Source organism: Podarcis raffonei, chromosome 13 (assembly GCF_027172205.1).
Source record: "Podarcis raffonei isolate rPodRaf1 chromosome 13, rPodRaf1.pri, whole genome shotgun sequence".
NCBI classification, from domain to species: domain Eukaryota; kingdom Metazoa; phylum Chordata; class Lepidosauria; order Squamata; family Lacertidae; genus Podarcis; species Podarcis raffonei.
Window position 1 is genome coordinate 38,379,089 of NC_070614.1, and position 24,651 is coordinate 38,403,739.

Below are 24,651 nucleotides of genomic sequence, written 5' to 3' on the forward strand. Positions count from 1 at the left end.
CAATCCGCAACCTAGTTCCTACTTTCATTTATTTTTGTTCCAGTGCCCCACCCCCAACACTACTTGCTTTTAAAACATTTCTAGTTCACACATACAAAGGGCTTCACAGGAATCACTCACAAGGAAGTAGGCCAGTGGCAAGGAACTTGTGTGCCTTCAGATGTTGGTGGACTAAAGGTAAAAGTAAAAAGGTAAAGGACCCCTGGACGGTTAAGTCCACTCAAAGGCAACTATGGGGTTGCGGCACTCATCTTGCTTTCAGGCCGAGGGGCCCGTGTTTGTCCACAGATAGCTTTCTGGGTCATGTGGTCAGCATGACTAAACCATTACTGGCGCACGAAGGACAGTAATGAGTGCCAGAGCGCACGGAAACGCCATTTACCTTTCCGCCACAGCGGTACCTATTTATCTACTTGCACTGGTGTGCTTTCGAACTGCTAGGTTGGCAGGAGCTGGGACAAAGCAACGGGAGCTCACCCCGTCGCAGGGATTCGAACCACCGACCTTCCGATCAGCAAGCCCAAGAGGCTCAGTGGTTTAGACCACACAGCCAACTCCCACCATCCCTGACTATTGGCCATGCTAGCTGATGAGAGTCAAGCGAAGGCTTGCCATATTTCCTGACATGTCCTGGTTTTTGGGTGTAAAAACGGCATCGGGAAATGTTTGCTGAATCAGCAAAATGTCAGGTGAAACCCGGGTGTATGGCAACGCGATGGGAAAAGCAGCGGAAACAGCTCAAAAAGCTTAACATCACTATGGGGGGGGGAGTGGTTTTCCTAAAATGGCTCCAGCAACACCTGGAGGACCAATGTGATGCATCCCTGAAGCAAACTCCTACTATGTGCTTTTAAAATGCATATGGTGCTGGTGCCTCTCAAACTTGCCCCTTCAGCAGGACCATAGCATGGCGGAAAAGGGGTCTATCCCTTCTCCTCCTCCATGGACCCCATCTGCTGTTAGCCATGGAAAAGCAAAATTTGCTAGCTAAGAAATGTAACAACTCAGGTTTTCTTCTCTGCAAATCATAGCAGTTCCCAATGAGCAATGTGGCTGCAGCTTAGGGGAATGTGGCTGCCCCACTTCACCTTCCATGGGTGCCCAGAAAAGGGGTTCTGATGTGGACCCCAGGGTCCAGGCGTGTTTGTATGGGAAGAGGTGGCCCACCTGTGCTATTTCAGGAAAAAGGGCAGGCTATAAATTTAATAAGTAAACAAGGCTTTATAGATCAAAACCAGAACCTTGAACAGAGTCTGGAAATCTGATAATGCTGTATTCTACTGGTAAAAAGTGTCCTTATGCAGTGAAGGCAAAATGGTAGCTTTACATTTATGCACAAAAAAACATGCAATCATCATCTAAGGCCTTTTTTCATGTGCCTCCTCCACAAGAAGTCTGGAGGGTGGCAAAACAAGAACGGGCCTTTTCTGCAGCGGCTCCGTTTGTGGAATGCTCTCCCCAGGGAGGCTTGCCTGGCACCTTCATTATACACCTTTAAGCACCAGGGAGAAACGTTCCTCTTCAACCATGCCTTTGGTGGATTAACAACCTATATTTTTCTAAATGTGTTTGTGGGGGAGGAGGTTATTGTTCTGTTCTGGTTTTTATGTATTTTGTGTTAACACATTCAATAAATAACAATTAAACACACAAAAAGTGGAATAAATAAAAGGGGGGAGCCCTGCTCTCGAGGGGGAATTAAAGGATGCACAAGGGGCACACAATCCATAACATTCAGCAGTGTGGATGGGCACTAAGAAGACCCTTGTGGGAATCAGATCAAAAGTGCACCTAGTCCATTCTGTTCTCATAGAGTCGCAACTATACACCTCTGGGAAGCCCACAAGCAGGATACTTAAAGTAAAAGCAACTATTCCCACTTGCAGGGGTGAAACTAGGTTTTATTTTACTCAGGTCAAAGACCCAGTTTGGCACACCCACCCATGTGCATTTGCATACGCCTTCCTCTTTGGCAATCACTCATAGCTGAGTAAGATTATCTTAGCAATGAGTCCATAAGTGACTGTGGAGGCCAATTTTGGATCAACACGTCCTTCCACAGTGGGCACATAGGTTTCTGGGCAGGAGTTGATCATGGTGAGGGTTTGCCAAGCGTGCTTTCCTCTTAGCATGTTTCTCCCATTCATCCCACATTCAAGCTTCAAAGCCCACAACACCTTTGGTAAAAGCTGTTCTCCAACAGGAGCACTTGCAGGCCAGTGTTTCCCAGTTGTTGGAGTTTATATTACATTTTAAAAGATTTGCCTTGAGAGAGTCTTTAAGCCTCTTTTGTCGACCACCAGCATTATGCTTTCCACTCAGGCTGGCAGCCTCTGTGGGGGCTTCACCCGGGGCAAAAAAGTTGCAGCTGCTGCACTGCCCACTTGTATTATCTTCAGCAACTGATATGGCAACATGGCCATTGAGGTGGTGTTCCCTTTTAAGCCAAGGTAAACCTTTGTGCTGATTCTCTCTCTGTCTACTCAGAAGTGAACCCTATTACAATCAACGAGGCTTAGCCCCGAATAAAATTTAAAATACTAACTGATGCTAAAGAAAGGGGTGGATTTGCCCTGCCAGACCTTAAGCTTTATTATGAGTCAGCCGCATTTTGTTGGCTGAAGGAATGGCTACTTCTTGAAAATACTGATGTATTGGATTTGGAAGGGTTCAATAATGTATTTGGTTGGCATGCATATTTGTGGTATGATAAGGTCAAAGCACATAAAGCGTTTAAAAACCATATTGCCAGGAAAGCACTGTTTAATGTCTGGATAAGATATAAGGATTTGCTTGAAAACAAAAGTCCAAGGTGGTTGTCACCAATGGAAGCAAAGGCTCTGAAAAAGCTCAATATGGAGGCCAATTGGCCGAAATATTGGGAGATATTGGAACAAGAAGGAGACAGATTAAAGCTGCAGAGTTTTGAAAAACTAAAAAACAAAGCATGGGATTGGCTTCATTATTATCAAATAATGGAGGTTTATAATTTGGATAAGAAAATTGGGTTTCAGGTGGAGAAATCAAAATTGGAAACAGAATTGTTAGATCCTAAAACTAAGAATTTGTCAAGAATGTATAACTTGCTGTTGAAATGGAACACTCAGGATGAAACGGTGAAATCAGCTATGATTAAATGGGCACAAGATGTTGGACATAATATTATGATAGCTGACTGGGAACAGTTATGGACCACAGGTATTAAGTTTACGGCATGTAATGCCTTAAGAGAGAATATAATGAAAATGATATACAGGTGGTACATAACACCAGTCAAGCTTGCAAAAATCTATCATTTGCCTGATAATAAATGTTGGAAATGTAAAGAGACTGAAGGTACATTCTTTCACCTTTGGTGGACGTGCCCAAGGATTAAGACCTTCTGGGAGATGATCTACAATGAAATGAAAAAGGTATTTAAATATACCTTTCAGAAGAAACCAGAGGCCTTTCTCCTGGGCATGGTCGGCCAATTGGTGTCAAAGAAGGATAGAAATTTTTTTATGTATGCAACAACAGCAGCAAGAATACTCATCGCAAAGTATTGGAAGACACAAGATCTACCCACCAGGGAAGAATGGCAGATGAAAGTGATGGACTATATGGAACTGGCGGAGATGTCTGGCAGAATCCGAGACCAAGGTGAAGAGTCGGTAGAAGAAGATTGGAAAAAATTTAAAGTTTATCTACAGAAACATTGTAAAATCCAGGAATGTTAGAAGGATGTTGGAATGAAGTAATGTGGTTTTAGCAGAAAGGATATAAAAGATTAGGTAAAAATTGATTTTTTAAATGCTGAAAGACGAGAATGTAAAACCATAATACATTAAGATAAACTATTAGGATAAAAACCAAGCTGGAAAGGATTTGCTGAAACATTTAATTGAACTAGAATACAAAAAAGGGAGGCGTGAGGAGGTCAGGGAAATAAGTAAATGAAAGACAAGACATGGAAAGATGGAAATGTTTTTAATTGTTCTTATTTTTCTGTATTTTGTATTCTGTTTCTTTTTTTTCTCTTTTTCTCTTTTTCTTTCACATTTTTGTAACTTTTTGAAACTTTAATAAATATTATTTTAAAAAAAATCAACGAGGCTTAACTCCCAAGTAAGTGAACATAGGTTTGCAGACTTAATCATGAACGCCTTCAGAGAGCAGTTGCAGTTTAACGACGTTTCCAGTGAGAAGGAAGTTCCTTCATAGATGGAGCTAATGGCAGCTGCCAAGTGTGTGTGTTCATGAACATTATTGAGAACAGGATGGTTGAGAACATCTCGAACTGGTCGCCCGAGCAGTCATTTCCCCTGTTAAGCCCCACCCGCTTCTTAGTGTATCCCGTCATTATGCATAATTATTAGACGAAATATATTTAACTTATTCAGCCCTAATTAGCTGCTTCCTGTCGTCAGTTGGGCGGGTTTACTTTTCTCATTTGGCCAATTAGGAACCTGCCCGCTTTGTTTGAATAAGGAAGAACCGGAGGCAGAGCTTTCCCCTCAGCCAGACACTTTTTCGTCGCCTATTGGCTACATCGCTACGTCAAGTTACTATTTCTCCGAGCCGCGTCTCTCGCGCACTCTCACATTCTATTGGCGAAACGGCGCGTCAATCGAAGGATTTGAAATTCGCCCCCACCCAGTTTCTTCCCGCAACCGTTAGCAGATAAACAAACTATCGTCCCTTTAAACGCCGCTTTCACCAAACGTTCGTATTCAAATCCGTCCAATCAGGCACTATAGCGCCGCCTCTCCACTACGCCTCTCCTCATTGGCTGCCGGCCGTCGCGGACATTGGTTGTCAACGGCTCTCCGCGAGGAGAGCACCCGAGAAGGGAGGGGGGAGGAACGGACCCCCTCCGTTCTAACGGGCCTGATTGGGCGGTTGGGGTTCCAAAGGGGTGTGGCTGGCTTTGGCCGAGGGTTATAAAAACGTTTGCTGGGCACCGGCCACCCTCATTAAAGTGAGGGTGGCATAAGCGAGTTGGTAACAGCGTGGAGAAGGAGGAGGGTGGGGGGAACATCTGGTTTCCCCCCCGTAAATGCATGGGAAAGGTGGAACTTCTTAAACCCTAGTATCTAGTGTTTTCTCAATAGGGGTAGGGGGCTCCTGACCCAGGTTAGGAGTAGGCGCACGATATTTTAGGTGTAGACTAAGGTGCGTATGTGAGCCCTCTAAAGGTTGTGCTGTTCTACAATCCTCTGTGCAGACCCTACACAATGGTGAGTGGCTTTTGGCTCGTTTGCCCATGCCTAATTTGAAGTTTTCTCCTTGGTTCTGGGACCTACCAGAACTTGGTTGGGATTGGTGGCATGTGACTTTACTGCACAATACTGATCTAAGGTTCAAGGGATGGTTAACATGGGGATCTGTTCATATTTGTGTGCCTGTAGGCAAAATCCAGGAGTATGGAGTGAAACCTTTGACTGCCTGTTTTCAGCTGGGTTCCAAGGTTATAGTTTTGTTTTGGGGAAGGGATCTGGGAGTGGGGTTCTGTGTGGGAATAAGATAGTTGGATTTAGCATTGGATATATGTCAGTGTTTGTGGCGCGTGTGGTGAGAAGCCTGTTGAAGTCCTGGTGTAGAGAAAGGGTGGAATTTCCTGATCTAGTGCCAGGCTTAGGGGTGTCATGATAGAGGAGGAATCCTAATAGAGGAGCTACTGATGAAATATGAAGAGAAAGTGAAACATTCAGAAGGAGCTTCTCAATTCCTAAAGGAACTCATCTTATAATATGGTTAAAGAGGCCCATATTCTTTGGTGTGGAATGAGTACACTGGAAAGGCATTTAAAAATGGAGGTGCAAGTATAACAGATGTAGTGATGCCAGTTTCTCTGAGTATTTGTCTAAATTAAGCAGGGTGGGGAAGCTGTTATTGGACTCCTACTGCCACCATCTCTGACCATTGGCCATGTTGACTGGGGATGATGGGAGTTGGAGTCAACAGCTGGAGGGCCGCAGGTTCTCCATCCCTGGTTTAAAATGTCCGACTTCATTAGGGTTTTATAAGTGTTTATGGGAGGAATAATTTTTGTATAAGAGGGGTGGGCAGTTACCCACACTGGAAGTCAAACTTGAAAAAAACTTAATTCCCCACTTGCCACAATATTTTCCATCCTTTGTTACAACTTTGCTCCTCCTGTTTCCTTTCTTGGATGTGTGAACTGTGGCATCCTTGATGCATGATCCATATGAAAAACACACATTATTGAGAGTATCAAGGTCTTTAAAAAATCCTCAGATATTTATTTGGGACAATAGATTCCTTACAGGGTAAATAATGCATTTTGATAATAGCCACCTTTGCTTTTCTAGAATTTAATTACATTCCCTGTTTGGATCATATTTGTTGAGGCATATTTTATATTGTTTGATTTATAAGGGAAAGAAAGAATGTATTTCTTTCCAGTGCCTTCCAAAATACCTTGTATTTTGTTTGATTTCCAGGTGCAGGGCTAAAGGCTTATTCCTTGCTGCAAACACAGAAAGTAATCACTTATACAAAATAATACATAATAGAAAAGGTGGATTGTTCTTTTTACATATGGGGAAACATATCTCAGACATTCTTTATTAAGCTGGAATCCTGGGCATTGAACACCATGAGACTTGCTCCTGAATAAACATATAGGATTGTATTGGGAGGCATCTAGAGTTTGCTTTCTGAGTAGTTTTATTCTTTCGTAGTATGAGGATTTAGGAAGATACAGCAGTACTCTGAACAGTTTGTCTTCTCCTGCTCCCCCTTTCTCTCAAAGCAAAATCCTCCATGTTTGCAAACTCTTCTACTCAGTTGTAAGAGTACTGCTTTAAGGTCTATAAAGTTGGTTAGCCTTTTAAAAACCTTTTGTCTTGATTTGTTCCAGTCTAGGCCTTTGGTTCCCTTGGGTATATGTTTCTATGTGCAGTGCTGCATACATGTTTTTAAATTTTCATTTTGTATTTGAGACCTGCGCAGTCCTTTGACCTCTTACATGCTTTCAGATGTGTTTAATTGTAAACTCTTTCTCATGGGACGAATCCTTGGCAAGCAGTGTTCTCTCCTCTTCCCCAACCCCACCCCCCGCAGATGGTTTACACACAGGCAGCAGTTTTGTGTGCAGGGAAGGGCTGAGCTTCCATGATAACTTTATTTTTTTGTAATCAATCAAAAACCATTAGACGTTTCTCAACACATAGTATATGTGTGTGTCAGTGGAGGTTAAGCACGTTGATTGTAACTTAAGCAGAAGTAATGACTTTTATGGACGAAATGAAAATGTTCTATGTACAAAGCCATACGTAGTGGTGTGTAATATTTTTCTCCTTGTCAGTGTGTTTTTTATCTGTAAGCTCTTGATGTTGGTACTTTATTTTACAGTTACTCCAAAGAGATGCTAGGATGCCTCTTCTGATGTCTTCCTTTATAGTCAAGGGTGATGCATTTTTGCCATTTGGCATCCTTACTCTTGAAATGCCCTTTGGGGGAAGCCTTCCCACTGTTGGTGACTTTGTGTTTTAACTTCCATTAGAGTGAGCCTGGCATGGAATCTGATTTTTGTTAGCTTTGGAGGATCCCAAGAAAAAAACATCCAGCAACATGGGACACATTGCTTTGATCCAGAAGTGATCAGAAATGGTATTGTGGAGTGTCCTGTTTAAATGTGGCCTCCTCTGTACTTCTGGTAGAGGAGGCTGTGGATGTAGTTAACTAATTAGACTAGCCTTTCACAACTTTAGGTCCCCAGGTGTTGTTGGACTAAAATCATCCCTGGCCACTGGTCCTGCTAGCTAGTCCAACATAATCTGAGGGTGCAAGATTGATAGAGAGTCTGAGTTAGACTGTGACCCAAATTGTTTATTTTTCAGTTTTGGGCTACATGCTTTTGTGTCTATGTACGCTACAGTAGTAAAACTTAGTTTCTATTGGAGTCAGAGAGAGAGAGATGGGAAAGAACTCCCCAGGGAGAGCTGGTGCATGTTGGAAGCTAGGTCAGCTTGCTCCTTTTAAAATGGCAAGTGGGCAACCCCTTTAGCACTCTGGAAGACGTATGTGGGCACCTTTAGGGTGTGTGCAGAATTGGTCTGAGAAGCAGAGGCTGCAAATAGCCACCCTATGATGTTGAACTGAGGTGGAGTGTTTGTAGAAATGACAAGTAACAAAAATTGTACACCCACAAATACACATTGTGTCTGAGGGAAAAGTTAAGGCATTCCTTGCCTAAAGACTTTGCGTAACCTAAGTTCAAAAGGTTTTCTTCCTTCGCAGTTGTCCTGCTTTTGTGTGTCAATATTTGCTGGCAATGCAGGCCACTTAATTCCTTCTGACAGTACAAATGAGGATCTACAGTTGACAGGTGTCAAAATATAAATAAATAGCAATTGGGGGGGCTGTTTAGATGAGGTGTTCTCAGGATTATGGGGGGGTGAAAGGTGAGAGCAGACTTGCCTTCTCCTGTGTTTTCTTTCTCTCTATTTCACTCACTCACTCACTCACTCACTCACTCATTCACTATCACACACACACACTGAAAAAGTGACTAACAGACCAAGAGATCCTGTGTTTGTTTGAATGGGGAATCTCCTCTGCTTTGCCAGATTTAATCTCTGCTTTGAACAATCATGGAATCCCTTGCCTTTGTCCATTGGCTTAGTAAGTGAGGAGAGTGAATTGGGAAACTGTAGGCCTGAGGCCTGCTCCCCATCTCTTTCTGGCTACCTCATTTGAGTTGGGGGTCACACACCATCTGAACAGCCCCAAAGAAAACTGTCATTCAGGTATCTGCTTAATTTGTGTGTGTCTCTGCTTGCTTTCACCCCCGTTTCTCACCTGAAATTAAAAACATACAAACCCGTGTGTGCAAAAGAGGGTTAGAAAAAGCCCAGCCACTCCAGATTTGTTGTGTTTGAAAGCTGTGCTGCAATATTGGCAGCAGGCTTTCGAGAAGTCAGATTCAACTTTTGCTGTGAAAGCTACCTTGCTAGTGTATTTTCTCAATCCATTATTACATTTTGCTCTTGCCTCTTCTTCAAGGAGTTCAAGGGCTGTGCCCATGATTCTTGTATTTCACTGTCCCCTGTTTTACCCTCACAATTAAACTGTGAAGTAGGTTGTTCTGAGAGTGTGTGATCGGCCCAAGGTCACGCAGTGGGCTTTGTGACTGAACTTGCCTCTCTGATCCTAATATAGCCCTCCCTGTCCTCTGTACCACACTCATCCACATTGGCTTTTCTCAAGTAGCAGCATTTGCCTTGGGGGTGGAAGGGTTTTAAGTAGGATTTGACACTGTCCCCACCAATTAGTACTTTTGAATGCTGGGATTCTTGAGCCAATGTGACTTTGGCTCTTCGTAATACATCTAGCCTTGTTGTCTTGACAGTTATGAGAGTTTGTGCTCCACCAAAGGACTGCGAGCGCTTCCCATCCCTTCCTTCCTCAGCCCTGGAAGTTCCACTCAGGCAGTTTTGAGGAGGAATTGTGCCTGTGCTTTCAAGAATTGCCGCTATGAGGGATGTAATATTGCTTTAAAATACTTACCATTGGGCTTCTGATCCCTTTGGAAGCAATTGATAAATGAAACAAGATAAATCAATTTTTGCAAACAAGCTGTTTCTTTTTCTTTTACTCTGTCTAATTTGATGCGCCTTTGCTATTTGGGATGGGTGTGTCTTCATGTTACTCTTCCCATATGTGTTTATTTCTGCCTTGCAACGAAGACTCTGTATACAGTGTAGTTACCCATGAGCTTATGCACGCATATATATATATATATATATAGTGTTAATTTTAATTTTAAAAAGGGTTCTTCCAGTTTATAAAGCATCCCTGGTTCTGGCTTGTCATGTGGTGAGTGGCTGTTCAAAAGTCCATTTTAATTTGTGCTGTTTTGCCTTGGATCTCTCTCTCACTGAGTCTGTGTGTGGGTGTGTCTTTTCAGGCTAGAGGTACCGTATTTTTCGCCCTATAGGACGCACTTTTCCCCCTCCAAAAATGAAGGGGAAATGTGTGTGCATCCTATGGGGTGAATGCAGGCTTTCGCTGAAGCCTGGAGAGCGAGAGGCGTCGGTGCGCACGACCCCTCTCACTCTCCAGGCTTCAGGAAGCTATCCGCAAGCCTTGGGAGCCCGCAGGAGCGCAGTGCTGCCTCTTATCCCGAAGCCCCATCGCGCTGAGCAGTCGCGCCGGGGCTTCGGGTAGCTCTGCGCAAGCTGTGGGAGCCCTCCCCCGGCTTGCACAGCGCTGCCTCTTATCCCGAAGCCCCGGCGTGCTCAGCAGTCGCGCCGGGGCTTCGGGTAGCTCTGCGCAAGCCGCGGGAGGGCTTGCGGAGAGCAGCCTGTTCTGGGGGCTGGGGTTGGGGGAAACTTGGGCTTCCCCAGCCTCGCGCCTTGAGGGGGGGGAAAATAATTTGTTTTCTTTATTTCCCCCCCAAAAAACTAGATGCGCCTTATGGGCCGGTGCGCCCTATGGGGCGAAAAATACGGTACATGGTTTTTAGTGGAGAGAAATTAGACCGTCTTTGGGTTTTGCAGTCAGGGGCTCATCAACAAAAAATTACTTTAAAAATAAGACACGCATAATTCTTGGTGAGTGAGAGTTAATTAGAAGAAAGTGCATTTTGAAATGGATCCTATGTTTTGTCATCAACCTGCTGCATGAAACGGCTTTCAGGGAGCCTACTTGTGAGTAAACATAGGAAGCAGACCGCGTTGCTGCTTGAATTGGCAGGTTCTTGTGAGATTACTTAGGAGTAAGCATTTCTAGTGGCATGCTGGCAGAAGACAGTGTTCCAGTGACATGCCTTGGAAAGCAAGTACTGTAGCTATTTAATGATTCACTGACTTTGCTGGGAGAAGACTAGGAAGTGGAGGCTTATTTTGGATGGTGGTGTTTCTCCACAGGTGTGTGTGTGTTCCAAGGCATTGGAACATTGTTTGACCCAAGTAAGCACCTTTTACATGCACTATGCTTTCCTTCCCATTCCCTCCCCCAAGTAAATCTGAGTATTACTAGTGCCTACAGCTGGCCTTCCTGTTCTGTGTTGCTGGAGGCTCTTGGGTAGATCTGTTGGTCACCCTCTATGCAACTTTTCAGGCATTCTGCAGCACATTGTCACTCCCAATTTTGGTCAGCCCTGCCTCCTTCAAGAGCAGCGGGTGGCAGTTCCACGCAGGGACTGTATTTCAGCTAAGAACCATATTCTTCTTTGCTTTTCCCTCTCCCACCCTTTCTGTCCTGCAGAATTCCAATGTAGAAAATTTGCCTCCCCACGTGATTCGGCTGGTCTACAGGGAAGTCTCCACTCTGACCTCAGACCCACCTGAAGGCATCAAAGTATTCCCTAATGAGGAGGACATCACAGATGTGCAAGTTACCATTGAAGGACCTGGTAAGAAGGGGCACGTGGGGTTTGCTTTCCGAGACTCTTTATTTTAAAAAAACCATGTGGTTAGAAGGCAGAGGGCTGTACCTGCATCAAGTACAGCAGAGCTCTAGCTTATGGGTTGTTGTGAAAAGGGCAACAGTGCCAGGTGGCATTGTCCAAGCAAGAATGGAAGGGTGACTCTTTTAAGGGGTTGTGGGGTTCTTCTCCACAGGAGGCGTAAATTTAGCTTCCCATCAATATTCCTATGTTGTCCAGGAGAGCTTGTTCCCATCACCTGCTTCCAGGATGGGGAAAGGCGCTCTCTTCCGCACCTCCTGTGAGGGAATCCAGATACCTTTGTGCTGCTTATAGCGTGCAGGTATTTACAGTGGTACCTCTGGTTGCGAACGGGATCTGTTCCGGAGCCCAGTTCACAACATGAGCAAAACACAACCCGTGTGTGCACGGGTCGCGATTTGCCGCTTCTGCGCATGCGCATGACATCATTTTGAGCATCTGCGCGAGTGGCGAAACCTTTTATATAATCTAACCTTGTGATTAGAAATAAGACAGTGGGGGGGGGCGTCTTGTAGGCGGAGGGAAGCTCTGGAACCAAGATGCAGCCTTGAACCGTGGCTCAGTGCAGACATAACACTGAAGTGGAATACAGGAGGTCAGGACTATTGGGGTGTATCCAGTTAAATTATACTCTGAGTAGATGTGTTGAAATTAACGGGCCTGTGTTGATTATGCCCATCAATATCAATGGGTCTAACATTGGAGACAGCCCATTGGGCCAGTGTTCTCTCTTTTAGTAGAAGAGAAGTTTCAATTCTCTAGGAATACCAAGTTCTCAGTTTCCACAGCCCGACCATATACTTTCAGACTTCTAGCAATAAAACCAAATTAACCCCTTTCCCACCCCTGGTTCTAAGAAATGTTCAGGAGGGTCCATATCTACCAAAGTTGAGGTCCACTGTTTTCAACTGGTGAATGAATTCTTGAGCCCCAAACTGGAAATTAAAAGGGAAAAGAAAAATCTAGCCCATGTGAAGCTTGTGCTGAGAGGAGTAAAAATATCTGCCTTGCAAGTAGGCAAACTTGCCCCAGAAAAGGGCTTGAGGTGAAGGCTAAAAGAAAAAAAGGGGGGGACCAGACTTACTATTTAGCTCCTTTAAAAAAAAAAGGTCAGCAAGCCTTCAGTATTCAGGAGGAGTTGCTGGAGAAAAAGCAAAACTGGGCTAAATAATTCTAAAAAGGAAGCAAAATTAGGGTACACTCTAGTTTGTTTCCTTCAGTTACACACACGTGAATAATAATACGCCTTATTAAAAATTAGCCTTTCATTAATTTATAATTACAATCCCAAAATTCTGGATTGCTTCTTCTCTTTTTCCTCCTTGTACACTAAGAATCCTTCCTTATCACAGTTGGGTTGTAAATATTGTTGAGACCAAGAGGAACCTTGAAACTTTTTTGTATCTCTTTTGTACTCTGTCTATCTGATTTCTCAACCTCATTGCCCAAAGTGGAATCTTCTACAGTATCTCTAAACGTGATGTTTCAGAGAGAGAAGAGTTCTCTAATGTAACAGAGGTATGGTGGGCTTTATCTAACATTTGGGACATTCTCTCTTAACTGAAGAGAAGATTCAGTTCTCTTGAAATACCAAGTTCTCAGTTTCCACAGGAAGACCATATAATGTCTGTTTTCTAGCAATAAAACCACACCAAAAATAAAATGGGAAAACGGAAACGTTTTGCGTTTTAATATAACACACTCATAATTTCATCTGGGCCTATATAAACTTAAAAACTAAAAGTTAAATTATTAACTTTTAAAATGTTATCTTGTTTTGTCTTGTGATCAACCAGAGCGTTCTAAAAGATAAACCTCTATTCCCTGAGTTTATTGTGTATACTTAGGCAGCCACCAAATAGCATTGAAAGGCATCATTCACGTCACTCCTGCAGTTCCCATTTCATGTTTTATAACCCTCTTTCATCCCATATCCTGTGGTTTATGATACTTGCTATGCTTTTCTATTAATCACTACATTCCAGTTTAATTAAAAATAAATAAATAAATAAGGAACACAGAACATGCCAACTCACAAATACTGGATCAATGTTATTAAGTTCTGGGACTTCAGATACAATACATGAAAAGAAGAACAGAGGTTTTCTCTGAATTTAAGCAGGGCTGAATCAGGAATAAAAGTACATATTCAATGGTAATAGGAGAAAGTTCTGCTAATCCAGAGACGTGAGGATGATGATAATATCATCATCAACCATTGTTGCCTCAGAACACTGTCCAAGAAAATAATAATTCAGGATTCAAATTACGTTTCCCTTCTTTTCAGTGAAAATTCCACAGTCTTTGACAAGGCATATCATTTGTTGGGGGGTGTTATAATGCTGTGGTCTAAACCACTGAGCTTGTTGATCATAAGGTTGGCAGTTCGAATCCGCCCGATGTAGTGAGCTCCCGTTGCTCTGTCCCAGCTCCTTCCAACCTAGCAGTTCGAAAGCACACCAGTACAAGTAGATAAATAGGTACCACTGCAGTGGGAAGGTAAATGCATTTCCATGCGCTCTGGCACTCATCACGGTCCTCCGTGCACCAGTAGCGGTTTAGTCATGCTGGTCACATGACCTGGAACACTGTCTGTAGACAAACACCGGTTCCCTCGGCCTGAAAGCAGAGATGCGTGCCATACCACGTAATCTCCTTTGACTAAACTTAACTGTCCTTGGGTCCCTTACCTATAATGTGCTTGAGAGGGGGGAGTTATTGGATTGTTCTTGTTTTTATTTTGATTATGTATTCTGTGGTTTTATATCATGATTTTACCTTGTGAACCACCCTGAGACCTGCGGGTATAGGGCGGTATACAAATTTTTACAAAATAATTTGTTCCCAACGTGGTACAGAGCACCAACCACATCATAAAACAACACTCAGGTACCAATAGCTTGGCCAGCATCTTTTTTAGCTCCCAAGGTCTTGTGGATCATCATGGCTGCCGTAGAAGATGGAATCTAGAGGAGGCCATATTGGCGTTCTCAAAAAATGGAAAAGTGGTCATATGGGAAAAGGAGCACTCCTTGGGATCAGGCAGCCAAAAAAGCAAAATAGTTAGCTGGACATCAGAGATAACTGAGCTGTGGTTTAAACCATGTGTGGGGTACAATGAGTGGGAGATGCCATCCTGCGGTATTGCTGAGACAACCCTTCTCCTGTTCCTGCTGCAGAGGGTACCCCATATTCCGGTGGCCTCTTCCGCATGAAGCTCATCCTCGGCAAAGACTTTCCAGCCAGCCCACCCAAAGGCTACTTCCTGACCAAAATATTCCACCCCAACGTGGGGGCCAATGGCGAGATCTGCGTCAACGTCCTCAAGAAGGACTGGAAAGCGGAACTGGGCATCCGACATGTCCTGCTGGTGAGTGGTGGTTTTTACTGGGTTACATCCCAAAATGGTATGTTTGGGGCCTGAATTGGGGTGTAACCCAAAATTGTTAATATTGTTAATTCACCTGGTCAGACTTATCATCCAGTACTTTCTGGCATTGGTGTGACAGGGTTTCAAGTAGGCAGATACATTTCTTTTGCCTGATGCCTAAGATCCTTTCAACTGGCAATACCAGAGATTGAACTGCATGCAAACCGTGTCTCGCCTCTGAGCCATGGTTTGCCCCTGTCATTGGAAATATGACAATTTTCTTATGGGTTCTTCCCCTGCAAATGGATAGGCAACTCTCTTAATATTTTGGCAGTATGTTGAAGTATTTAAATTTAATGAATCAGTTAAAAGGGAGGTGACGAGTACCGTAAGTTAAAAACACCTTAGTTAGCAGCCAATAAAAACTTGCTCCTGTCTAAGTTTTCTACCATCTTTCCAATCTTTAAGTTAGGTAACTTTTGAAGCAACAGAGATAGGACTCTGTAGGAGCTAGGAATAGATAACGCCACAGTATTTTGCTGGTCCTGGGGCCCCAGAATATTAGCTGCTTTTTCCTGGATTTGAATTGCAGCTCTCCATCATGGTGACTAAATAAAAAAACAGACTGCAATGCAGGACAGTTCCTGTTGTCTGTTCTGCCTCAGAATGTATGAGAGAAGAATCTTGCTTTGAAATCATCCACTTATAATATCCCTGCTAGTAAAACGCTTGCACATCAGGAAGGTTGCTTGCTGCTTCCTTAGCCTTTTCTCTAATGCATTCACTTCCCACAAGCTTTGAGCTTTTGACAGGCACTTTTAAACCAGCAACACTCCTTTTTCACAAGCACATATCTGTACCGAGGTGATAATAGAGTACCTTGTTCCTGGCTCCACTTTTTAATCTGAATCTGGTGTCGGGCTGAGAGTGAGAAGCTTCCGCAGGCAGAACTCTGAACTCTGCTTCAGAGTTATGCCCCATCTCTAGGACTGAATGATTTCCAAAGGGCAACTTACAGCACGTGAAAAGAGCCTTCCTCAGCTTGATGCCCTCCAGAAATTTTTGTCTACAGTTTCTATCAGCCCCAACTGCTGGCCATGTCAGCTGGTGGGGCCAAAGGGAGCTGCAGTATGAAACATCAGGAGAGCACCACATTGGGGAAGGCAGCCAGTGTGGTATAATGGTTAGAGTGCTGGACTGTGACCTGGGAGACCAGGGTTCAAATCCCCACTCAGCCATGAAGCTCTTAGCCTAACCTACCTCACAAGGTTGTTGTGAGAATGAAATGGGGAGAAGGAGAACCTTGTACATCACATTGACCTCCTTGGAAGACAAAGGTTGTATATATAAATGGAATAAATAAATAAAAATAAATCCAGGCAATGTGTGAAAGGGTGCCTAGCAGCTTGTGACCCACTGACTGCTGACAGGGATCAGTGCATCTTTCTCCTCACTTTAGCAGTCCAAAGACAACCGGTTCGTGAAGCAGATTTATTGCTGGGGCAGAGGGAAGCAGCAGCCAAGCAGTGGCTGAGATCATGCTGGTCTTCCTCCTATCCTGCTGCTATTCCTGGGAGGGACTGGGCACAACTTCCTGAGACGCCCTTGTTTGGCTGGCCGATGGCAGAGCTCGCTGGATTCTTTCCCTATAATAATAATAATAATAATAATAATAATAATAAATTTATTACTTATACCCTGCCCATCTGCCAGGGCCTCCCCAGCCACTCTGGGTGGCTTCTAACCGGATATAAAAAGCACAATAAAAGATCAATCATTAAAAACTTCCCTAAACAGGGCAGCCTTCATATGTCTTCTAAAAGTCAGATAGTTGTTTATTTCCTTGACAGCTGGTGGGAGGCTGTTCCGCAGGGTGGGCACCACTGCCAAGAAGGCCGTCTGCCTGACACTCTGATAATGTCTCGCCTTCCCCTGGTTCTGACTGCCCTCGCTCCTTGTTCCCTTCCTAGACCATCAAGTGTTTGCTGATCCATCCCAATCCAGAATCGGCCCTGAACGAGGAAGCAGGGCGCCTCCTGCTGGAGAACTATGAGGAATATGCCTCCCGGGCCCGCCTCCTGACGGAGATCCATGCCCAGCCTTCGTCTGGCCTGCGCACCAAGGACCCTGCCGAGCCTTGCTCTTCTTCGGCCGGTGCCTCGGGGGAAGGCCCCATGGCTAAGAAACATGCAGGCGACAGGGACAAGAAACTGGCCTCCAAGAAGAAGACCGACAAGAAGCGAGCTCTCCGGCGGCTTTAGGGGCCAGCGGGGACGGGGTGGGGTCTGGCGCACAGGGTGGGTGGGTGTGGTGGGCGTTGGGGTTCCACAAGTACATTCTCCATTTCTCCTCTCTCTTCCTCTCCCACCTTCACGTTGAGGCTGCAGTCCAAGTCTGTCTCGCCCTTGTCAGATTTTTCTTCTTTTCCGTCTTTAAGTTATTTAAATTATAAAAGCAGGAAAATCTATTAAATGCCTTTTTTTTCTTAAGAAGGCTCTTAATGTTTGGTTGTGCCATCATCTAAAACCAGCGGCCCACGTTGAGAATGCTCTGCCCTTACCGTTAAAAAGGATGTTAATAGAAGCGCAGAGGAGCATCGAAATAAGAGGATCGGAAATGGGGGAGCATCTTCCTTTTTGACGGAGGGCTTTAAAAAGAGGTTGCTGCTTTGCGGTTTAAGGGGGGGGGGAGATATCAAAGAAGAGACTTTATAGAGGTAGATAAGATTGTGAACCGTGAGGAGCAGGTAAAGGGAAAGAGGATTCTTTACTGTTGGACTTCAGGATTACTTTGCTGAAATTGGTTGATGAAGGATAACGAGAATGTTTCTCTGCACAACACATAATTCAGGAATTCATTGCTCCGAGTTGTGGTTTTGACCACTAACTTAGTTGTTTGTTTTCGAAAGGAAGCTAGGCAAATCTAAGCAAAGAAGGGTCTTTCGATGTGTGTGCTAGCCATGCAAGCTAAATGTGACCTCTGTTTAGAGGCAGTATGTTGGGGTGGCCATGGGCTTTCCTGGGAACATCTGGTTAGCTGCTTTTCAGGCCTTTGGCCTTTGACCCAACAAGGGAGTTCTTAAGGCAAGTCAGCCGAGCAGAGTGAGCTCCCTCTGTGTCCAAATGAATTCACTCATTCAAAATACTGGTCTCTGCATCCCTTACCACCGTGACCCCTTAAACTGTCCTATGGCACCGCTGTTAAGCTACCTTGATGTGGGACGAGGTGATGAATGCTGGGATTTGCTATGACACGAGGGGCATCTGAGCTGTTCCACACATTAGCTGGCAAGTACTTAGGTGATTTAATGGAACATGTGAATTTCTTCTCCCTCCATCAGTGTCCCAATTGTATGCATTTGTGTCATAAAAAGGCAGGTGCAGCTTGGGACAATACTAGTACGGTTGTCCTTACCCAGTTCTGTAGTTTACACACACACACACACACACACACACACACACACACACACACACCCACTCAGCAGCACACAACATGCCAGCAGCATAAGGTAGCCCACATGGTTTTTTTAAGGGCCTTGTGGTGCACCCTCTGGCTTGGCACAGTGGCAGGCAGTCAAGGGGCTGTTTGGTTTGACAGGTCTCCACAGTTCCTTGTATGCTAATGTGCACACACATTTCTCATGGGCTATACCGCATGGTGTGTGCTTCTTTGTGCACACAGAACGTTAACAACTGTCTTCCCTCCCACAATTGCCACAACAGGGCTAGGGGGAAAACAGATCTGGCTTTTTAGAAGTGTTTTTCTTCCTCCGTAGTTTTTCCTCTGTAGCTTATATTTACTATTTTATTAAATAATTTTTAATAATGTTTATTTGAAATATTTTCGTGTAAAGACATTTTGAGGTTCACCTGAGAGGCAGTATATAAATATTTTAAATATTTTTTGAATATACCGCTTTTCTAAAAGACATGGTGCAGAGTGGTGTACAAAATTAAAAACAGAAAAGCAATAAAGTTACAATTCAGTTGCAGTTCAACAATCTAAAACGATCGACAAACACCTGTTGCCAAGTAGGGGCTCTGAAACGTCTTAAAACTGCACTAAAAGCCTTTGTTGAAATAAGTCTTCAAGAGAAGGACAAGAACGAGAAAGCCTGGCGCCACCAACAGGAAGGCCCTGTTTCTGGCACTTGTCCTTTCAACTTCATGTGTTGGTGGGACAGCAAACAGGGTCCTTGAACCTGATCTGAATTGTGATGCAAGTTTATATAGGCATAGATAGTCCTTAAGGCAACTTGGTACCAGACAGGAATGTTTCAGTGTGAGTCGATGTCGTCCTTTTGGACTTGGTTTCAAACTTTGTTTAGTTGGGAAAAGTCAAAGCACTTGGTGAACTCTCTAAATGGTTTGTCACCAAATGCAGATCACAGATAAGTCATTCTGCCAATTCAAACTAGGTTCATCTGCTAACCTGCATAAACATTAGCTGAGCACATAAAGCTGTATGGCAAATTAAGTAATCTGATGAACTCTTGGGTAAGCTTGATTTGGAGGTATGAATATAAAAAGTTCCTGAAATGAGGCTGAAAACCAGTCTTATAATGCAACACTGAAAGCTGAACAACTGAAATGGTCACTGGCTGGAGCACCTCTCCATGCGGAAAAGCAATATTGGGAGCTTTTCAGTTTGGTGTAATGGGCATTTATTTTTGGCATGCCTATGCTGCCCCCATTACCAGAGTCCTCTAGGTGGCTTGATTTTTTTTATATAAAAAAGATGTAAACACAAAAAATAAGAATACAGCGTAAGAATAGCAGTGGGGACAAAATCTTAGTAAAGGTGGGCAGATGCTTTTCTCCAGGGAAATCCAGCGAAACTGAAAATCCAGGATGAGAGGAAGTACTTCAGATAGTCACAGTTAACTGGCATTCACGGCCACAAGATACGACTGCCACTAATTTAAGTGACTTAAAAGTGGATTAGAAAAATTCATGGTAGGTAAAGCTGATACTGAGATGACTAGCTATTCTACCTCCAGATTTGTAGTCTGAACCTCTGAATTTCCATTTGCTTTGGAGCAGTAATGGGAAGAGAGCTGTTGCCCCAGTGTCCTGCTTGTGGGCTTCTCAGAAACATACTTGGCCATTGTGGGAAGGATTCTGGGCAGGACTGCATTTTGGATGTAGGAATATACTGAACCAGCGGAGGGCAGCACTGTCCTTGATTATCTTCCTGTTTCGTGTGTTTTAGCCAAGTTCCTTTGGATGAGCCCTACCCTAGAGGTGTAGGCTTCTCAACACATGAAGGAGAATTGCCTGGGGGTAGTGTGCCGTTCCCTCACCACACTTGGCAAGTTTCCTGTGTATAAATTTTGCTTTATGCACAGATTTTCCAGAGCTGGCCCAGGACATTTTGCTGCCTGAAGACAGAGCAACAAACGGTCCCAACCCTGCTCCCTACTGTCACCCAAATCAAGGCACCGGGTCATCCAGGACAGTCAAGTTAATTTTGGCATCTAAGGCTGACAATCCAATATGAGCCTCTCCCCGCAACTTGGCAGCAAAAATACAGTAATAAATAACGGACAATTTACTGTCCTTTTGAGATGCTCAAAAAATCTGCCTGAGGTGGCCACCCCGGTTGACCTAATGGTAGGACCGGCTCTCATTGGACAGATGGATAAAGGTGAAAACTTAACTTTGCAGATTTTTGGATCTGTCCTGAAATAGCTTGCTTCATTGGTTAGTTGTGTAAGGGCTGTTCTAGTTAATAGTTGTCTTAATTCAAAGCTGGAGAATATTCACACACTTATAAATTTCCCCACGATGAGAAATGTATCCTGCCTGTTCCCTCTCAGGCCCTGTCATCCATTCTCGCCACCTTGCTACATGGCACACAGTTAATAGGGGTCCCTGGTGGATAATTGTTTGGGAGAGGAATGGGCAAGGGAAGCTGTGGTTGCCTAGGGTCCTGCCTGCAGCAGGGGATTTAAAAGCATCCATGTTCTCTGACTTTGAACCTGACAGCCTTAATTCCCAGTTTCCCACCTCTTATCCCTCTTAGACTTGACTGCAAAGAACCACAAGTCTTGAATTCCTGGATCTTGGCCCCTTTTGCCCACCCCACCCATTGTGTGTTTTCGTTAAATTTGGGTGGCTAAATCAGGGATTCTGGAGAAGCATCCTTAAACAGAGTCAGACCATTGTTCCATCTCTACACTGACTGGCAACAACTTTCCATTGTATTGGTCAGAAGTCTCCAAAATCTACCTAGAGACACTCGTGATTGAAATTGGGATTTTCTGTGTACAAGGCAGATGCTCCACAACCCATCCTCTTCTGCCTGGAAGTTTGACACAACATTTGTTCTTTCTTTCTTTTCCTGACTCAGTTGAGCTAGTATTTAGCTTATTTTCAGCGATAGGCCTCAGGCCTTTGGCACAAGATAAGGCATAACGTGTATCTGAGCATGTGCAGAGTATGCCTTCCAGCACTGAGGAATCACGAAAAACTCCCACGTATCTGAAATCTAGTAGCAATGGCATAGTTTGGCCTGGCTTGAAGCTATATTTGAGCTTTGCCTGCCTTGGTTTAGAAATTAAACTGCCACTTCAGATACAGGGATTGTTGGTGCCATTTTCCATTCTGCCCACCAGGTGGCACTACTTTGCCATGTTCAAAGCAAGAAGCGGGGGATTGAGTGCTGTTTTCATCTTACCGGTTTAGCTCTTTCTGTGTTTTCGTAATTGGTTTTGTGCTGATTCCTTGTAATTTTTAGCAAGGTCTTTACTGCCACCTGGTTGGTTTTGCACAATATGCTGGGGGTGGGGGAGAAGCGAAATTTCAGAGCTGGAGAGGGGCTCTTTCCAACAGCAGCAGCATCACCTGCTTCTAGTGTCCAGCTGATTATCACAAGCTCCTTACAACCATATTTACAGCATCCTTTCCACATGGGGATTAGTGCAGATCAGCACTAACTGGCTTGTGGTTAAAACTCCAGGGAGCAAGAGAGCGGGGAAAGAGACTGGTTATATAACCCCGCTTCCTCTCCCCAGCCCCAGCCCTCTTCCTAATCATTGGGCCAAAGTAAAGCTCTGGAAGGAACAAATTGAGTTAGAAGCACTGTTGTTGTAGTGGTAAATTCTGTCGGCAGGCACTCTTCACAGGCCACAACCCTCCTCTTAAGATTATACAACACAAATGAACTTGGGACCCATGCAGGCATTACAGCTGCAATAGCAAGCCAGCTGTTTTACCTCATCCCACTTTTGCCTTGCTAAACATCCAGCCTGATGAATTGTGTGGACGCAGAAGTTTGCTCACTATTTTGTTATGTTTGGGTTGGTTGTCATGAAGGGATTTTGGATTCCCTCCCTCCACCCCATAAAAATGGTAGTTGGACACACGGCTGTGGGTGCTGTGTGACCTCCCCTTTCCCTCTGCTTACCTTATTTAGTGGATTTCTCTCTGAGGGGAAAAAGAAAAGCTTATTTGTATGGCATCAGAAATAGCTTCTCAGGAGATGGTTTTCAATGTCCCTGTTGGAGTAAATGACGATGCTTTGGCTTGGCCTTCTCCAAGAATGAAAGACAAGGAAAACCTGGACTTTTGCGTTTCCTAGGCCAACATTGCTCCTAGACACCATCCCAAGGCTTTTAATGAGTGATTTAAGACAGAAATCCAACAGGCAAAGCTATATCCTGTGGATTCAGCTAGGAGGGCTTAAAAAGAGAGAGGAATCTAATGACAACTTGATGGGTGTGCCTTCTTTTAGCGGCCCTGCTCCTGCACATTTAACAGAAGGCAGAAGAGAAGGTAGCGTTTGCAGGTGAAAGTTGTCCTGGCACCTCCCTGCTAGGAAAAGAATAATATACTAAATTTCACTGTGTCGTGTATGGGAGGGCTTTTTCTTTTTTAAATGGCAACCTAAAGGGATCCTGGAAGCCAGTGTCTGCAGGGTTAAAGTGGGCAGGGGAGAAGATGGATGCCAAGACTCCTGAGTTCTCTGAAAATAGGAGTAAGGGGAGCTAGAGAATTGGGATTTGGTACTTTTCTGGTGTGCCTTTACCCGCTATGTGCCAAGTACAGTGGTACCTTGGTTTAAGAACAGCTTAGCTTATGAACAACTTGGATTAAGAATGCTGCAAACCCTGAAGTAGGTGTTTTGGTTTGTGAACTTTGCCTTGGAAGCAGAACATGTTCTGCTTCCTGTTGAGTGTGTTCCATTTGTAAATTGAGTCCCCCGCTGCTATGGGAAAGCACACCTTGGTTTAAGAACGCTTTGGTTTTAAAACGGACTTCCGGAATGGATTATGTTTGTAAACCAAGGTACAACTGTATAAATCTAGAAGGGGAAGATTTTCCTGCCCTCTGGTCTTGGCAATATTGGGGAACAGCTTCAGCTGCAGAATTGCTTGAGACAACTAATTCCTTATTGACGCTGGAGACCTGTTCTGGGGTGGAGAAGCCCCTATAATGAAAATCCCCAGAATGTGCTGAGGAATGATTTCAAGTGTGTGGCCAGAGGCCTGTCAGCAATCCATGTACACAGGGAACATCAGGATGTGAGGTTCAAAGAGCTTGTTGCGGACGGTTTTTTCTTCCTCTCTGCTATTGCTAGAAGCTGGGGTGATCCAATGGAAGCTGAACCGTTGGGAGATTCAGGAGTGACAAAAAGAAGCAAGTCTTTGCAACAAGATGTAGCAGTCACCACTGCCAGTTTAGCTTTAAAGTGGATGGGATAAATTCATGCAGCATAAGGCTTTCAATGGCTACTAGTCATGATGACTATTTGTCTGTCTGTCAGTTATCAAAGGTAGGTGACCTCTGAGTTGCTGGGCTCTTAAGTAAAGTGGGGGCTATTGTCTTCCTGCCTGCTTGCCTGTGGGCTTCCAGAAACTTCTGGTTGGCCACTGTGTGATGGACTAGTTGGACTTTTGATCTGATCCAGAAAACCTATTCTTATCTTCTCATGTATCTTGTAAGACAGTTCTCAGGCCCGGTGATCTCCATTGCCCTCTGGAGAGCTTGGAACAGCACCATATGTTTTTCATTGATCCCGGTAAATCCCTGCTCCCCACAACTTAGATATATTTGAACATACTACTTGTGGCAAAGTATGTTTCACACAATGTCCTTTATTGAAAAACAGACACAGTACATAAATTTAAACACGTTCCCCCGTTAGTAAATTAACTACCTGCCACCCGCTCCCTAGAAAGTTACCCCGCCCCCTTCTTTTGAAGAAATGAAATATTCTAGTGTCAGAGGAAGGAAATCAACAGAGATGCATAAAAGTCCACTTCTAGAAATGATGCCAACTCTAGATATCTGTTAGCCCACCCAGCCCTCTCCTCCGGAACAAGCAGAGGGGGAGGTGGGGGGCGGGATTTGTAATGTTTACATTTTTAATATACTTTTGGGAAAGGCGGGATATGGATTGAGAAAGTATTAACCTTCAACAGGAGCAGAGGAAACAAGGGTGAATGTGCTGATTAAATGCTGTAGTAGCCATCCTGGGCTAACCTTTCAGACAGAAAAAAATGCAGGCTCAGTGACCCCAATCCAGGGAAAGTGCAGTTCTAAGCCTGCTCACCTGGAAGCAAGTCCCATAGAGTTCAGTGTGATATTTGCTTCCAAGTAAGTATGTTTAGCATCGGGGCCTGCAAGTCACCCCCCCTGTCCTCTTGAAATATAGTGGGATATGTTAGCAAGCAGCAGTGAGCCAGGGGAAGCTGGCAGCTAAAGAGACATCTGCGCTACATGTTTAGCTGTTTTTACACTCTTGTCATCTGTCATGGCTTCCCCACAGAGAATCTTAGAAGTTGGTTCTGGATGAGATTTACGAACTGGGAGCTAGTGAGCCAACTGACAGGCAGGACTCCTAAATGATGAGTAGCAGA

The 24,651-nt window shown here is 44.3% G+C and overlaps 1 protein-coding gene across 1 annotated transcript; it reads left to right on the top strand.

The window, feature by feature from the left end:
• Window positions 1-4,790: 4,790 nt before the first annotated feature.
• Window positions 4,791-17,292, top strand: UBE2S (ubiquitin conjugating enzyme E2 S). Its single transcript, XM_053362619.1, has 4 exons — window positions 4,791-5,219; window positions 11,218-11,365; window positions 14,599-14,789; window positions 16,760-17,292. Exons 1-4 carry the CDS (start codon window positions 5,217-5,219, stop codon window positions 17,048-17,050), a joined length of 633 nt encoding a protein of 210 aa, XP_053218594.1. The 5' UTR covers window positions 4,791-5,216; the 3' UTR covers window positions 17,051-17,292.
• The last annotated feature ends 7,359 nt before the right edge of the window (window positions 17,293-24,651 follow it).